The sequence below is a fragment of the Citrus clementina genome, unplaced genomic scaffold (assembly GCF_000493195.1).
Source record: "Citrus clementina cultivar Clemenules unplaced genomic scaffold, Citrus_clementina_v1.0 scaffold_9, whole genome shotgun sequence".
Taxonomy (NCBI): Eukaryota; Viridiplantae; Streptophyta; class Magnoliopsida; order Sapindales; family Rutaceae; genus Citrus; species Citrus x clementina.
In genome coordinates, this window is record NW_006261964.1 from 4,182,936 (window position 1) to 4,201,856 (window position 18,921).

Consider the following 18,921-nt stretch of genomic DNA (forward strand, 5'->3'; position numbering starts at 1 on the left):
GGAATTATATAAATCCAATATTTTTATCTCTTTGGCTTTATGAGAAAAAAAATATCTATTTTTTTCAATTTTACCCTTGGCTGGTTAAAGCTAACAGTAAAAGTTAATGGGATGTCACCCGCTTGATTATTTTTAAAACATGCATCACATTTTTTAAATTTGTCAAAACACATGTTATCCAAAAATAATAACCCTTTATTTATTAATGTGATGGTAAAATAATTGAGCATTAAAATACTATTTATTAATTTAATAATTCTCACCGTCACATCTTATCATTAAAGTCCAGTAGTTCAAGTTCTCTTATATGTATTGTGGAGTAGATTTTCTCATTATTAGAATATATTTATTTAAATGAGCTAGATCAAGATATTTAAATGCAGCATAAATAAAAACCGAGTCACTCTCCAATTTATATTAGTTTGAATCCCTTTTTTTTTTTTTACTGCTCAAAAAGACTCGTAAGTTAAATTAACTAACACTTACAGTGATTGAGTCTCACGATTCTCTTGTTCATATCTAGTCGATGGTATTATGAAAAATGAAAATTTTGGAGATTGTAACTTAAATGCATAAGTACCTCACTGCTAATTGAGCCCTAAAGCTGCCATCTTTACACTTGCCCTTTTAGATTGTGTTACTTAATAGGGTCATTAACACAGTTTACTTTAGGGGCAAAAACATAAATGCAAGGCATTTAAAATTAGTTAAAGTAATAGTAAAAAGAGAAGAAGTGAAAATTAAGTAAAGAGCATCTAATTCTAACCGGGTACAGTGAATAGAGTAAATCCTTAACTTTACTCTTTTACCAGTGGCAGCTTTAACAACTTTTCCAGTTCTGAGGTTTAAAAGAAGAGCCGAAACTGGCAAAGATATAAATCTGTCTTTTTCTTTATTATTATTATTATTATTATTATTTTAATTTTAATTTTACTCCCTCTTTTCTACAAAACGGTAAAAAATCAAAATTAAATTAGCTACCACAAAGGTACAAAACTCTCATTTCATAGGGTAAAAGTTGGGTTCCTTATAAAATTAATCCCAAACACTGTCTTACACGTGGGTCCAATCTAAGGGCGAGCTTTGGGACGGCTTTGCTATTACAGAATTAAGTGCCAGACAGTGTGAGGTCACAGCAGCAGCGTGCACTTTATTTATGGCGGGCATCTCCGTAGAGGATCCAGCTCAGACCCAACCAGCTAACTTAATTTCTCTTCTGGTTCCGGCCACACCACCATCAAGTTGGCTAGCACCACAGCGCAAGTCTCGGACGAAGGGACAGATGGCACCCAGCGGTAGGGGTGACCTTTGATTTTTTTTTTTTACCTATTCGTGTTTGTGTGTGTATATATATTTGTTTTCTTTTTTCACAATTTGTTTCGTTATTAATATTTTTTTTTTGTTGTTGGTTGTAACAGTATTAAATTATATTTTACAATTTCTTAGAATAAATTTATCAGTAATGATTCACAAATTTTTATATAAATTTTCTTTTTACAAAATAATATGATTTAATTCAATTAGTTAGATTAAATATTTTTATCATCACTCTAAATTTATATCATATTAAACTTTTTTTATTCAAATGTAATTCGTAACATATTAAAATTAATAGATATTAATTACATAAACAGGCAGAGTTAGAAAATGGATCTTTCATTTAAAAATTTATACTGTATATTTTTTTATTTAACAATTTTCTATAGATTAAAATTACAAATATATTCTATATAATTTTTTTGGACCTCCTTAGGTCCTTATGTGGCTTTGCCAATTTACTTAAGAGAAATATTTAAACATGATAAGGATGGCAATTGGTATCACATGTTGTGGGTTTGCCATTATCAAACCCGCACATGTAAAATATTTAAATTACTAAACCCACCGGTGACCCGTAGCATGCTTTCAATTTTTTAAAAAAACTTACCCGCTATGGGTTTTAACAATTATCAAACCCACCTGTAACCTGTAACATATTTTTTGTAGGTTTTCTCATTTAAAATCACAAATATTAAAAAATACTCTTGCTAACACGTAAAAACTTAAATTATATAATTCAAACTATAAATTTATGACAATAACCTAAAAAATTTGCGTATAATACTCAATTCTAGATTTTATTAATATAAATAAGAAATTAAAATTTCAACATTAAAATAAATACATAAAATATATTAATATAATATAAAATATTTCTACTGCAGACAAATCATCATCACTAATATCAATGTCTTACTTCATTTTTTAATCAATGTACAGTCAACAATACTAATAAGTAATTTTGTACAACTATCATTAACAATAAATTAAACGACAAACATAACTTTTGTGAACATTCATTAGGTTCAAGTCACTAAAGGGAACTAAACAAAATCAATAAAATTAAAATAAAATACAGTAAAACCTTTATATAGTCATATTATTGGAACTGAAGAAATTTATTCTTATAAAAATGTTATAACTCAATAGAGATATAGTACAAAAATTATTGTCTTTACTTAATTATCCTTAATGCAAGTGATATAAAGGTAAATTATGTTATGTATTAATAAATTAATAAGTGAGTCAAATTCAATATATAAAAATTAATAAATTAATTATTTTGTTGACCAATTATTAAGTGTCTATGCTGACCAATTAATACATACCCGCAAGTTGAAAGATGTGGTTGCAACTTTAAAGAATAAATCATTGTCACAAGCAACTTTAAAAAGATGTTTTGTTCCATCTTAATTATTTAATGGTTTATGCCATATATTTTTGAAATATTATTACTATGTGGAGGTAAGTTTATTAAGATGTGACCTGCAAAAAATATAATTTATTACAATGTGGAGTTTATTCCTAATTATGATTTGTCTCAAGTTAGGACGACAATTTTTTATTACTATGAAGAGGTTATTTCTATATAGAGTATTCCTATTTAGAAGTTCTACTGTATCAGAAATATTGAACTTAAAAATTTGAAAATTTCTACTTATTAAAAGCTATATATATGTATATATTTATATATATATAGAGAGAGAGAGAGAGAGAGAGAGAGGTAGAGAGGGAGGAAGAAATTAGGAAATTTAACTTACATATATTTATGATTAAATTTTTTAATATAATTTTTATGATTAAAATTAAAAACATAAATAATTAAAATAAAGAATGTGGATTGATAGATACACGCACAGATATTCAATGAATTTTTTATCAATAGTAAACTCACCTAGAACCCGCAACATTAATCATAGCGAGGAATTTTTACGAACGAATTTAGATGAGTTTATGGACTCTCAGGTAGTTCCATCATTCCTAACTAAGATTATTTTAACGAGTTTATCGAGAAAAAAGAAATAACCGTACCATGTGGTTCAAACTTCATCTCCCATGATTGCTAATATTATTATGATCGACTAATTTTAAAATATATATGCTTCTTGACTTGCTGATGAGCATAGTAATGACATGATACCTCATCACATCTAAAAATCGATTGTCATATACACTATTATCACATTGTATATCTTACTTTTGAACTTTTTTATTTGACATTTAAAATGAAAATTACCATAGTAACTCAAAGATAAGATACAAACAAATGATAATAATGATCAAAGGTTCAAATTTTCAAAATTTTGATCATTACCATGATTTTGCAATCTTTGTTATAATGGGATTCTGAAATTTGTCCTGAATATTCAAGTAAAAAAGAGCAGCCTACAGAATTTGTCGTAACGAGGGCGGTATCTTTTGTCGTTTTGGACGCAATCTTTGCAACTTAAAGCAAAGAAATACCGATATTGCGTAGCATTGCTTCAAAAAAGTGCACCAAAAAACCCTTTAATCATTCGAACCAAAAGCCAAAAACGGTCAGAACTCAGCAGCAAAAATCCTCCACAGGTACTTTACCACTCTCACATCCTCGACGTCTCCCATTCTCCAATCATTCCCCACTCTTTTTTTTTTCTTTCTTTCTTTTTGGGTGAAAGCTACCGAGGGCAGTTTTGTCCCATAATTTGCTTAATAATTAAAATTTAGAAAATAATTAAAAAGAGGGAGAAAAAATAAAAAAAAAAAGAGTTTTGTCCTTTAGGTGTCTTATTTTGGGCCCCACTTTAGACACAAAAAAGTCCTTGGGCTAGTGAATAATTTTGTAGGGGGCCAACTAATCTTACACGACCAACTTCAGTATCGGTCCGTACAGTCAAATTTGTCCGACTTTTGACCGATATTCCGGGTTTATATTCTTTTTTGTTCGTAACATTTGAAAGCCATATTTCGAATATTCAATGCATTTGAGAGGGCGTTGAAATTAATTTACTCGTTTTTTTCACTCATTAGAAACGTTTTTATGACTGTTTTATGGACGTGGTCCAAATTTCTCTTTTAAGTGGCGTTTGTATTTTAACTTAATGACTTAAAATAATTTAACTTAATTAATTAAGTTAATTAGAGATGTTTTTTTTATAATTTAATGAGAATTTTTAGATAATTTTGACTTAATAAAATAAGTTAATTTTTTTGACTTTTTACTTAATGGAGAAATCTGAATTAAGTTAATTACTTACTAATGTAAAAAATATCCTTATTTTATAATTTATTTTTCACGTCTATTCTAAAACTCACCCATAGATATTTACCCCACATAAAAATATCTCATTTTTTATTTCTTATATTATATACGATAAAATTTAAAATTTATGGTATTTTATCTATTAAAATTCTAAAATAATTATGTATTCACTTGAATATAGTTTTACTTATAAATGTTAAAATATTGTGGTATTTAATATATTATTTATTTGATATTTAAATTTAATAAGGATACGAATGTAAAAATACATATTTTCAGCTTTTTAGTTGAAAAAAACAAACAACTTAATCCTTATTTTCTGAGATTCAGACGAAAAAACAAACATATTATTCAGATTCAGACATTCAGACCTATTCAGAATTCAGACTAATTCAGATCTATTCAGATTTTAGACAAAAAAATAAACATCACCTTAATTTATTTTGTTTACAAAAAAAAGTTTTTATAATTATTTTATGGATGCGATCTAAATCTCTCATAATTTATTTTATTTGTGATAAATAATATCAGAGCGGAATTATCGTATATAATATATACATGAATGAGTTTTTTTTTTTTTTTCAAAAGAGTGGGGCCGAAAATCTTTTGAACTTGCTTTAGTTTTGGTATATATTCAATCATGGAGGGCTAAAAATGGATACATCATTATCGTCAAAAGTGTTTTCAAAACTGAGAAAGTGATTTGCGTTTGGCTTTTGCTTTATAAAACTTTTTTATTGGAGATGACAAAAGGTTTTTGTCGTTGGGACCAATCGAAACAAAGTGAGGCTTTGATGTGGTAAGGACTAAACGCAGCATTATCTTCCTTTTTTAAGCTTTCTTTTTTGACTGACGTTATACATATTCGTGCCCAACATTATCCTTTAATTGTACGTTTATTTTTATTTATTTATTCATTTCTTCCTGAATCTTGCTGCTCGTAAATGTACGCAGTACGTGCACTTCATTTTATTAACTTAATTTAATAGTTTGTTTTGATCGAACTTCTTGCCTCCAAGTATGTTTATTGTGGTGATGACGAAGACTTAAAGAGTTAAAGAGTGTTGTTGTGTCACTGTTAAGAGGCAAAAATGCCATAACACTAATTAAACCAAATAACTGAAGAATTAAGAGGGAATTAACAAAGTTGCAGGCCTTGTAAAATAATGTCCGTACAAGCCCACAAATGAACCAAAGATTTGGTTGTCCTTCTCCATCCACGCATGACTTCTTAGTAGAATCCGCTTTGTATCTTGAGCGATGCTATTAAGGTAGCGTTTAGATTTTGAATTATAGTAGAAATCTTGAAAAGTGAGAATCCTGAGGTTAGGAGTGTAGAATGAGAGTAGGAGTGTATTATTTACTTACACTGAAATGAGAGTATGAAATTGAAATCAGAATGACTATGAGAGTATTGGTTTGAGTCCTCATAAACTCAAACTCCCTCAATTAAAGAAAAAAATTATGTGAAGTTAATTTGTAAGTCCTTCTCCCTTGCGAAATATGAGTGGAGCAGAGACATCCCTCGTTTGTGAGGGTTATTTGTCCGAGTATGTACTTCATAGAATTTAATATAATAATATAAAATAATAAAACCAAATAAGTGAAGAATTAAGAAGGCATTAACAAAATTGCAGGCCTTGTAAAATAATGTCCGTACAAGCCCACAAATGAACCAAAGATTTGGTCGTCCTTCACCATCCACACATGACTTCTTAGTAGAATCTGCTTTGTATCTTGAGCGATGCTATTAAGGTAGCGTTTATATTTTGAATTGAAGTGTGGAGTGGAAGTGATAGTAAGTTATTTATGGAATGGGAGTATGAAATTGAAATCAGAATCCAAATTTATGTGTTTACATAGTCTTGGATTGAGAGTAAATTGTTTCAAATTATAATTTTACCCTTATTTAAATAATTGTAATTTTTAATTACAAAATTAATAAAAATATATTTGAAAAATAAACATTTATTTTATTATATTTGTAAATTAATAATAATTATTAATATTCTTAATTATGTAAATCAAATTTTCTATTAATTTTAATTATGTGAATAAAAACATTATTAATAAGAACACAAATGATACATTATTATTAATAATGTAGTACGAAATTAATATTTTCTTAGAATAAAATATTGATTATTATTAATTACTAATATTAAATAAATATAATAATATTATATTTTCAAATAAAGATAGTATATAGTAATATTATTATTTTTAAGTAATTTTAACTTAGAATCAATGTAAATTATTATTTTTAACTAAATATAATAATATTTATATTTAAATATGTTTAATATTATTATTTTAAATAAATATAATTTATAAAATAATATAATAATATTATTTAAATAAATATGATATTTATTATTTATTTTATTTTATTAAATATAAGGTAAAAAGGGAAGAGGGGGAGTGGGTTCCCACTCCTTCCTCCCCAATGGGAGTGGGAATCCCATTCCCCACTCCAAAAAAAAAGTGGGCCTCATAAAGTGGAATTCTCATTCTCTTTTTACAATTGATAAATAAACACCGGCGTGGAAGGAGTCCACACTCTTTACTCTTACTCAAGAAAGTAAACACTACATAATATTATTTACAAAAATCCTTTTTGTAATCATAATTTTATTTGTAGAGAAAATTATATAAAGAAATATATATAAATTTAACTAAACAATTATGTCTTTAGATTTTCACACTTACAAATGATGAATCAAGGTTGGCTTTATAGTATATGGTGGCTTAGGTGAATTTTTTTTTTTATAAGACCTCTTTTTACAAAAGATATATATGGTAGAATTAAGATAGTTATTGTATGCGATCTACCCAATGTCAGATGCAGAGGAGCATAATAGATCGATATGAATATCATGAGCTGTCTCGCAATAAAACCAAATGTTGCTATACCTTCTTCTCCAATTCCTTCTTATCCTTATTCCATAACCTGAGCTCGAAGAAGGAAGAGATAAGAAGGCCCTAGGAAGAATGTGGTCATAAATTCATAATAGAATCCGACGACAACAACGGAATTGATTATTTTCATACATAAGGATATTAGATTACCTAGTATAAAGATTGAAAAATCATCACAACTTTTTTTTTTTTGCTTCCATTAAACCATTACAAAAATAAACAAACAAATAAATAAGAATAATAATATTTTCAAATAGAATATTTAGAATGATAGCGCATCAAAAGTTGAGATGATAAATTGATAATTAGATAATAAATATGAGTTTTGTATTTCAAGAAACTATTTTTTCTTTTTTAAATGAATCAATGAATGTCATAATTTTCTTTATAGAGAAGAGAGCAAGAAAATTCTTTCATCGACTGATTTTTTAGATTTTAAGATTTTTAATAGAAATTAAAAGAAATATTAAAAGTCAATGATTCTAAAAGTTAAATAATTAAGTTTCTTAGGAAACTAAATAGGTAAATAACTACTTTTTTTTAATGGAAAGACTAATTATGAATGAATTAATAGTTAGATAATATTATTAATTATATCTCTTTAATACTAAGGTTATCAAATATAGATTTTCTATAACAAAAAAGATTCTTAATTGTAGGATAATCATTAATTAGAGAGATATCTAATAGGCTTTCCTATTTCCTACCATACATAATTTAAAAAAAAATATATCTTTATTAATGAAAGAAATATTAAGAAAATACTTAAAAAATGAGACTTTCCAAAAAGCAATATGGAATCTTAGGCGACTGCCTTTTTCACCTATACTCAAACCAACCCTTAAATTGAACTTTTATTATCTTTAAATTATAATAAAGATTCTAGAAAACTCAAAATAATTTTTGAAATAATGAAGAAATAATCTACAAAATGACAAGTGTCTTCTAATTAGTAATTTTTTTTTTCTAGATAATAGTGTAATCTACTTAACACTCTATTATACTAGTTTAAGTTTGAGGACTTTTCTTAGCGTCTTCTAATTTTTTTTTTTTCTGCAGGAAAAAATAAATAAATAATAAAATAAAATAAAATACACGTATGAGTTCAAGGGCGAAGTAACAATGCGTAGAGAGATCATAACAAAAATTGTTTACCAACTCTGACTTCTAGGGCTATAACTAGAAGTGGGTCACAATTTTTCTCTAAAGTGGGCTTTATGAATGTTTGCAGGCCCGGCCCAATCAGAAAATGTGATTTAAATTGTTTACCAACTATTATGACTTTCCAGGGCTGCATCGACAGCTGCGTTCTTTGTTGTTCCAGTTGGCTATTCTACAGGAGCTGTTTTTGCTGGGTTTGCCTTTTGCAGTTTTTTTACTCATTACTTCCAACGGGGAGTGGGGCAGAAGTGATGATAAAATGTGCTTCCTATGCAGGAAACAAAAAATTTATAATGAATCTAGAAAGGAACCCCATTGCAGATTACATCAAAGCCAAATGCATTTGATTTGGCCATGATTGATGAAGCTGGATGACCCCACGTACCTCTCAATGATTTGAGGGTGTGTTTGGCACACCACGTTACATAGATTGCATTAACTAACGTAATATAATATCATATTTTTAAAAAAAAAATTTCTTGTTAACAGTTTTGCATTGGGTTTGCTTAATATGATCACATTAGTTTTTTTTTTTTTTTAATTTCTATAATCAAAATAATAATAGATAAATAAAAATATATAACACTAAATAATCTTAAAGTATTAATTTAATATAAATATTAAAAAAATAATATTATTTTATATATACAACTTAATGCAATCGAATACAGTGTCCTAGAGTGGACAAGCTGTCTCAAGTCTCAGTCGCTTTCACTAGACATGTGTTTAACGTGTTGTTTCACGAGTTCAACAACCGTCGCAGAGGCTTACTTCGAGCATCATGTTAGAATAAGTGTATCCGGGTCCATATGATGTTTCTACTTTCCACGAATACATACTTTTGTTTATACAACATACATGTCTCATCTGGTTGTTTGATTGTTCCTCCTCCAAAAACAATAAAAATTACAAAGCAAAAAAAAAAAAAAAAAAAAAAAAAAAATTTGATTGTTTTATTTGTCTTGCTATCCATCTTATTTGTCTCTGCTCTTTTCTTTAATAGTTATTAGAACAATACTTCTCTTTATTTTAATTACCAAAAAAAAAAAAGATTTTTCAGAACAAGATAGCTAGGGGAGAGAGAAAATAGAAAAGAGTATTTATGTTACTTAAAATGTAACTAGTTTTGCATTATTTTATACGGATTGTAAGTTACTTGAAATGTAACTTAACAAAACCTAAATAAAATAATTATTTTGTTTATAAACGTTTTAATATTAAAAAATTGGCAACCGATCAGAGGGTGATATATGTCTCTCCTCTGTTGGTAGTCAAATTTTACTTTTATTTAATTATACTTATATTTAAATGTTTTAAATAATAAACTTAGAAAAATTATATGAAAAATTAAATAAATTGTGTCATGTGTAATCTTTATTCATCTGAAATTAACAAAATTTACCAACAAAGATCTCATATAAATACATATATGTTTGTTTTAAATTTTAAGTTTTTTTTTTTTGTCTCTTTTCTCAAAACTTTAGAGGATCAAAATGTCCTCGTCCCAAAATAATATACTACAAATAAAAAACTTCAATAATTTACAATATTAAAATTTACATTAAGCTTTATAACTCGTTCCAATGAAATAAGTGAAAAATCAATATACTCACTTCACCAACGAGCGGTGTGTCATATTGATTGTCATTAGCCTGCTAACATGTTTGGATAGCTTTATAATTATTGTTATGATGACCTATTTGCACCTTAACAAATTTTTAAAATACTTATATTTTATTAATATATTATATAATTGAATTACCCATGATGTAAAATTTTGCCATTATACACAATGAACTTTTATTGTTTTTGGCAACCATCTAACTCATCCATCAAAACTACAATCATTTATTCCTTAATCTTAAGAATTTCTCTCTACATAAAATCTAATACTTAAAATCAATAAAGACTCTCAATTCTAAGGATTGGGACCTTATTGCATTTATAATTCATCCATGCACTAATTTTCTGCTGGAATTAAATCAATGGTAGAAATAAGAAACAAAATATATTCTTGTATGATTGCGTTCATTTCTCGTGGATCTCTTGCTAAGTTAGAGACAAGAACTATGTTGCAGTGACTAGAATATTTATAGGAGTAATGATTATTGAATCACTATTTTGACATTTGGAAGGGTGTGTAAAGTAAAATTTGATTTTTTTTTTCAAAATTTATTAAAGGATGTTCCCTAATTTATATTACCCCTTTTATTCATGATTTATTTTACATTTCACAAATTACAATAATATAACAGCCCAATACAGCACCTTTGATAATTACCACGTTCGATAAAATTGTAAATACGAATAAATTAATAATTGGCTCTCATTAGATATCAAGCGGGGTTTAAATAACTCTTACTAACTTTTAAACTATTCAATCGGTCAGCAATCGGTCTCATTTCCTTTGTTACCGAATGCAAACCAGCTAATTCAAATTTTCACCTGAATGTTCGCGCTACACGTGGCAAGACCAAAACTGTAACTTGTAAAATCAAGATTTGTTACCTACATTTTTTGAAACGTAACAAGGTCCATATATATATATATATATATATATGTGTGTGTGTGTGTTTGCGCGCGTGCGCTTAAAAAATTAATGTCAATAAAAAATCTTTAAAACATCTTAAATTATGAGAAGATTCTAATCTCAATCTCTAAAAATAATTGAATGATGTGATAATCTAAATTATGTATACAATTTTTGTCTTTTAAACCTGTCTGTTTTCTTAATATCGCAATATGTAAGATAATATAAATATCAGTAAATATATAGGAAGCATTGTCATTTTGCTATCACACTCGTGAGAGTATTTAAAATTTCAGTGTCAATAATGAGTCAATAATATGTCCACCGTCAAAACATAAAGTGATATGCAAATAAATATACAGATTGTAATAAAAAAATTAATTTGTTATAATCTCATCCAAATAAACAATCGAGCAAGTCGGAAGATATTTTATAAACAAATGTGAATTGGGTTTGTACTTGTACCTCTCTAGTGGCATTGAAATTTTAACTAGTAATCCCACATTATTTCTGAAATGGCCTCCATTAAAATTAAATAGACCAATTTTCAATCCCCACTTGGCATTTGCAAATATCTGCAAACATTTGCCTTGTCTTGTTGTTTCTTTTAATATCCTATTTTACATGGAAGTGAAATCCAACAAAAATTCCACTAAAATCTATAATGTAGACAAAGGGTTATTTTTAAATACCTCCTTTATTGTTAATATAAGTACCTGTATAACATTAGTATACGGGGGTAAACTTGTAAAAGACTTCTTGAACTTAAAAAATAAAATAAAATCAAAACTTAAATAAAAATTGCTTTCAAAAACACGTAAAACCCCTATTAGATAACTCTATTACCCGATATAATTTAATACCCAATGAGTAGAAGACTAATTTTTCTTTTTCATCAAACAAAACTCAAGCAAAATGGCCTCACTTTTATATCAAGATTTAGAATCATTTCCACTGTACTCCCCTACTTAAGCTGTTCTAACCAAAACAAATCATCACAAATTTCAAATAACCCATGAATGATACAAGCTTGGTATGCGAAATTTAAGAGAAACACAAGCCGACTCATTTGGAACGGTTAACTGCTTGGTTGGCAGTGAGTTTGCCAAATCCAAGTAGCTAACCGTTTGGAAGGTAGAAATTCTGCCAAGCTATATGGAATTGGCTAACTATTCACGGTTTTGGCTCTTTCTCTTCATATTCTTCGTGGTTTCAACCTCTCTCCGAAACACACCTCTCTCTCACACACACTAGAATCCACAATGTTACTGTGTTTTTCTTACTTATTCATGTTTCTAAATCTCATTCATCACTCAAAAACATCCATTATCATCACCCAAACAAGATTTTCCACTCAAAACTCGAAAATCCCAAAATCAAAATCTCAGTTCGGCCGAAACTATTTCTTCAAATTTGACCCGTCCTTGGCTCCTTTTTTTTTTTTTAAAAAAAAAAAAAATCAAATCGAACCCACATATTGCCTCAGCACACTCATATACTCACTTTAATCGGTTTACTTCCACAAATTTTGATCAAAATTTTGAAATTTTAAAATTGGGCATTCGTGGTTGTGTGGCAATACTATGATTAGTGATGAACGTTCAAGAGGTGGTAAGAGGCGAAAACACGTGGTGTCGAGGTGAAGCCAACTACAAGAAGACCTCCTGAATTTTGAATCTATTCATTTGCTTAGTAACCCAAAAAAAATATTTTGGTCAATTTGTCAGTCCACTAATAATCAACTTCTACTCATATTAGGGGAAAATAAGTGAGAATACAAAGAAACACGCCATGTAAGTATAATTATCCCAAACCTCAGGAGAGGTATTTAAAAATAACCCTTTAAACAAGTCACCTCAGTCCGCCTACGAATGAAACGGTCAAAGGTCAATCCCACGTCTCATAATCTTGCGGGACAGTCCAATTAAAATATATGTGGGGATGAAGAGGAAAAGTTGGCCTCTAATACCACTCGAGATGCGATGTTGAATGTGGTCGTGAAATGGGCGATGTTCAATTTGTAAGGGCTCGCGGTACAACGAATAAGAAAGGTGACACTTTGTGATAGTAACAGTGTGTCTTTGAAATTCAATGTGAGGAAGATTCGTAGAATGTAAGAGCATCATTTGCAGAAGCTCAGAAGCAATTGCTAACTTTCCTTTCAAGTCAACATTAGTTATGTCGGCCTGTTTTCTTTTCTTCTTCTTTTTTTTTTTTTAAAAAACTACAGTAATACATCAAATTTGTGCTAAAAAAAGTGTATATAAATTTTTATGTGAAGGAACTATACTATCCCTATTTCATACTCTAGCCATAATAATAATAATAATAATAATAATAATAATAATAGATTTAATGTAACACAAACATGTCATAATAGTTCTATCCATCCTAAATTTTTTATTTAAAAAAATAATTTCATATAATATGATATTCATTAATTAATTGATAAGATAATATAATTAATTTATTTGAAATTTTTTAAAAAATTATCAACCACTTGATGAGTGACATATCATTTGAAATAAAATTTAGGATAAAAATTTTTGAGACGTACATCAAATTAAATAAGTTTTTTTTGTATGACTGTATTATTCTATTATTAATTGTCAAATAATTGAGGAATTATGAAAAGTTAATTTTGAGTCAACTTACAAATAATGTAACTTAGTAAGAACTTGACGTATTAATTGCTTAACGTGTATAAAATGAACGAGATTTTAAATGTCATGTCAGTTGAAGTATAGATTCATTTTACTAAAGGGAAAAAAGTGAAATCAATTGATGTTGTGTTTACTTGCTGGAGTGGGAGTGAGAAGTGTGGATTCCTCTCACTCCAGCGTTTACTTCCTCTAAATAGGAAGGGAGTGGGAATCCCACCCCGTGGGCCCCACCCATTTTTGGAGTGGGGAGTGGGAGTGGGACTCTCATTGAGGGAGGTGGGAGTGGGAATCCACTCCCACCTCTCCCTTTTTTATCCTTTTATTTTTTTAATTTAATATTTTATAATTAATAAAATAAAATAAATATTATTTGAATAATATTATTATATTTATTTGAATAATATTATTATATTTAACTAAATAATAATTTGCATTGATTCTAAGTTAAAATTATTTTTAAATAATATTATTATATTAATAGAGAATTAATAAATATAATATTATTATATTTATTTTAAAAATAATAGTACTATATTTATTTAATATTAATAATAATAAATAGTTTATTCTAAGAAAATATTAATTTTGTACTAAATAATATTATATTATTATTTTATATAATAATAAATTTAATATAATTATATTAAATAAAATAAAATAAGGTTTCATTTTGTATTAAAATTAATAATTTATTGTTCATAATTAAGAATATTAATAATTATAATAAATTTACAAATATAATAAAATAAATATTATTCATTAAATATATTATTTATTAATTTTGTAATTAAAAACTATAATTCTTTAAATAAGGATAAAATTGTAATTTGAAACTATTTACTCCCAATCCAAGACAAAGTAAACACATAAATTGAATTCTGATCTCTAATCCATACTTCCATTCCAGTGTAAGTAAACAACTTACTCTCACTCTCACTCCACACTCCCAATCCTAGGATTCCCACTCCTCAGGATTCCCAATCCAATCCAAAAAGTAAACGCTACCTGAATTAAACGAAAGATTGTAATTGCACAATTACTTATATACGTTCAAATCAGCCTTAAATAAATAGGGCGATGATATAGGTAAATTGATTTTAGAATTTTGGTCATTATTAAAATGGTAAATACTTGTTTACTCCTTGTATTTTAACTTAAGTATCCATTTAATTCTTATATTTAATAAAATACCTTAAGATGTCCTTACTATTAGATATGTTACATTCTTATCCTTACGTTTTTATTTTACAATAATACTCTAGCAACAATATTTTTTACATTAATTTTTAATCTAAAATTTTAATTAATAAATTAACCATAATTACTAATTATCAAATTAAGAAATAAATATCAGTATGAAACAACTGATATCTTTCATATTGTTGCAAAAATCTTAATAATTATTATTTACAAATAAATTAATATCAACAAAATTAAAGTAATGGTTAATGCCCTTATAACAACCTTACTAATAAATTTTTATAAAAAAATTAATTTACCAAATTAATCTTAAAAACAAGATAATTACAACTAATTTTTAAGTTTACTTTGAAGATTAATTTGATAAATTCACATTTTTAATATCTCCGAGAACATTATTAGAGTTTTATTATAAAAGTAAAGAAAAAGTAAGATTATGACTATAATGTAATTACCACCAAGAGTGTCTTGAGATATTTTTAAAATATAATCGTATCTCTTTATTAAATTAAAGTAAGATTATGACTAAATAATTGTTTATCTTTATTAAAATATTGATTAAATCATGTACTTTTCCTTGTAGTCGGATAATAATGACGGCTGGTCGTCTTTATTTGACTCAACAGACAAGAATAAAATAATAAAAATGATCATTAAATAAATAAATCATATCATTACTCAATAAAAATATCAAAATTACCGATTTTAATTTTATTAAAAAGCGACAAAATAAAACCGTCCAGGTTCATCCTCCCTACCCAATTCCCCAATAACCCGCCAGTTTATAAATAAAAGAGTATTATAAAACCACATCAATGTCTCATCAGTTTCACAGGGGGATCATTGTCATATTGTGGGATTCCTAAAATACCCTTTCCATTGTAATATAGGAGACCCACCCGTCAAACGAGTGTCCCTTGGGTTCTCTCTCAGTTCAATTAACAATGGCCACCATGTCCACTCTGTTCGCCAAAACCCCACTTCCCTCCCGATCCCTCTCCAAATCTAATATTTCCCATTTTGCTCCTCCCCTCACATCCCTCTCCTTCAAGCAAAAGACCACCGCCCCCCATTTCAAGCTCCGGAGTATCCGGGCCGGGCTGATCGAACCGGACGGCGGGAAGCTGACGGAGCTGATCGTCGACAAGTCGTTGAGGGACGTTAGGAAGCGGGAGGCGGCGACGCTGCCGAGGATCAGGCTGACGAAGATTGACCTTCAATGGGTACACGTGTTGAGCGAGGGTTGGGCCAGCCCTCTAAGCGGGTTCATGAGAGAATCCGAGTTCCTCCAAACTCTTCATTTCAACTCGCTCCGTCTGGACGACGGGTCGGTTGTTAACATGTCCGTGCCGATCGTCTTGGCGATCGACGACGAGCAGAAGCGTCGGATTGGTGAGTCGACGCGTGTCGCTCTCGTTGACTCCGATGACAACGTCGTTGCGATTTTGAACGAGTGAGTTTGCTGGTGCAATTTTTGGCTAAATTTAATATCTGTTTAGGCTAAACTTTAGACCTTTTAGCTATTTGCAGAATTTCAAAATTAAGCGGAAGCACAACAATTACAAATATACCCACAATTTTAGATAATGTTGAAGGTTGAAGCTGTTTTATTGACAATCAAGAATTTTTGCCTACTCATATTTTTTTTTATGGGCAAAAAATATGATTTTTTTTTTAACTAGTTGATGTTTATGGTAAAGATGGGCATGAGTCATTTTTCAATGGGTGCATTTTCATACTCATGTTGATTTTTGAGGTGTGGAATCAGGCCCAAGGTTTTGGGCTTTTAGTCTGTTCTTTTTTTTTTTTTTTTTTTCTGAATGAGGGCTTTTTATTCTGTTATAGATTAGAAAAGATGTGTGTCATTAATTTCTTTCCGGATACATCTTTGCGTCATGTAGTTATTGTTTGGAATTTTTTTTTGATTTTTTCCTTTCTTCATAAGTGATGCAGCCATATAACATATTCTAACACTGTGGACCAAAATACCACCAGAATACCAGATTCATGAGTTTCAAATGATGGCAGTTTATCTAATTATATTGGTGTCTCTCGTGTTTATAGGAGTATTATGATTAGTTTCATGAATTATAGAACAAAAGTTTTTGTCAACTCTTTTTTTTTTTTGGTTGATAGCAGTTCCGTTTTCACTTCTCATGTATTTGCTATTCGATGTGTATTTCAGCATTGAGATCTACAAGCACCCCAAAGAAGAAAGGATAGCCCGAACATGGGGGACAACTGCCCCTGGTCTACCTTATGTTGACCAGGCCATAACTTATGCTGGAAATTGGCTGATTGGAGGTGACTTGGAGGTGCTAGAACCAATCAAGTACCACGATGGTCTTGATCGTTTCCGATTGTCACCTGCTCAACTTCGTGATGAATTCAGCAAGCGCAATGCCGATGCTGTGTTTGCTTTCCAGCTTAGGAATCCTGTGCACAATGGTCATGCTCTATTGATGACTGATACCCGTCGTAGGCTTCTTGAGATGGGTTACCAGAATCCTATCCTCTTGCTACACCCATTAGGAGGCTATACAAAGGCAGATGATGTTCCCCTTAGTTGGCGAATGAAGCAACATGAAAAGGTATTAAGATTAACGTTTTAGCCCTTCTCTCAGTTCTCTGTACATGGTTCTGTTTTGATTAGGATAAACATCTGTATTGAATTTTTATGCAGTACTTGGTGTATGCTCCAGAGCCTAGAGGTTAACATCTTTTTCTGACTTTGTAAAACTAAAATCATATGGTAACTTCAGTTCTTGAGACTGATTGAATGCCTGACTCTCCTTCGAGGGGTCTGCTGAAAATACTGTAATAATGCAAACTTCAAAAAAAATAAAATTGAAATGAATATTAATTTTCTGTCATATTATAAATGTGTAGGTGCTTGAGGATGGTGTTCTTGATCCAGAGACCACTGTGGTTTCTATATTTCCCTCTCCCATGCACTACGCAGGCCCAACTGAGGTGCAATGGCATGCAAAAGCTAGGATTAATGCTGGGGCCAACTTTTATATTGTTGGTAGGGACCCAGCTGGCATGGGCCACCCAGTTGAGAAGAGAGATCTCTACGACGCTGACCATGGCAAAAAGGTACTGAGCATGGCTCCTGGACTAGAGCGGCTAAACATCCTTCCTTTCAAGGTATGTAAAGCTTCGGACCATCACTAATACTACACACGTGGATTTTATGTTCGATTTCTTTAGTAATGAAATTAATGGTGTTATAATTAAATTGTTTTTGCTTGCAGGTTGCAGCGTATGACAAGACTCAAGGCAAAATGGCATTCTTTGATCCTTCAAGGGCTAAGGACTTCCTCTTCATATCAGGCACCAAGATGCGAACGCTCGCAAGGAGCAAAGAGAATCCTCCGGATGGATTTATGTGCCCTGGTGGCTGGAAAGTGCTGGTTGAATACTACGACAGTCTGACTCCAGCTGACAATGGCAAAGTCCCTGTTCCAGCTTAGATGAAATTGCTGTATGATAATGTATTTGTCATTTGATTGGGAGAAACTTTACAACCGATTTATCTCCACTGTCAACTGTCACATCCAGATTGTGAAAAAAATTCTCTGTCCAGATTTCTTAATAAAACCAAGGTGAGGCACTGGTACAGAGACACAAGATTTGCCTCTTTATGTAATTAAAGTGCCACTCTTGTGGCATCTTACATTACACTGGCATTCTCATGTCCTCCATGAGATTGCGTTGTACCATATTTGTGGTTTGTGTTTCAATGGAAAACAGGGGTCCTGGATTGTCGCTTTTTAGTTTTAGAATATGTTCCATTTGATGATATTTGTGGAATTTCATTTTCTTAAAAACTTCATGTGGGCTTTCAATTCTTAAAAGTCCATGGGCATCATCAGTGACAAATT

The 18,921-nt window shown here is 29.6% G+C and overlaps 1 protein-coding gene across 1 annotated transcript; it reads left to right on the forward strand.

The window, feature by feature from the left end:
* Nucleotides 1–15,842: 15,842 nt before the first annotated feature.
* LOC18032402 (ATP sulfurylase 1, chloroplastic) lies at nt 15,843–18,819 on the forward strand. Its single transcript, XM_006419985.2, has 4 exons — nt 15,843–16,487; nt 17,220–17,625; nt 17,924–18,184; nt 18,292–18,819. The coding sequence occupies exons 1-4, from the start codon at nt 15,979–15,981 to the stop codon at nt 18,508–18,510; spliced, it is 1,395 nt and encodes a 464-aa protein (XP_006420048.1). The 5' UTR covers nt 15,843–15,978; the 3' UTR covers nt 18,511–18,819.
* Nucleotides 18,820–18,921: the final 102 nt, after the last annotated feature.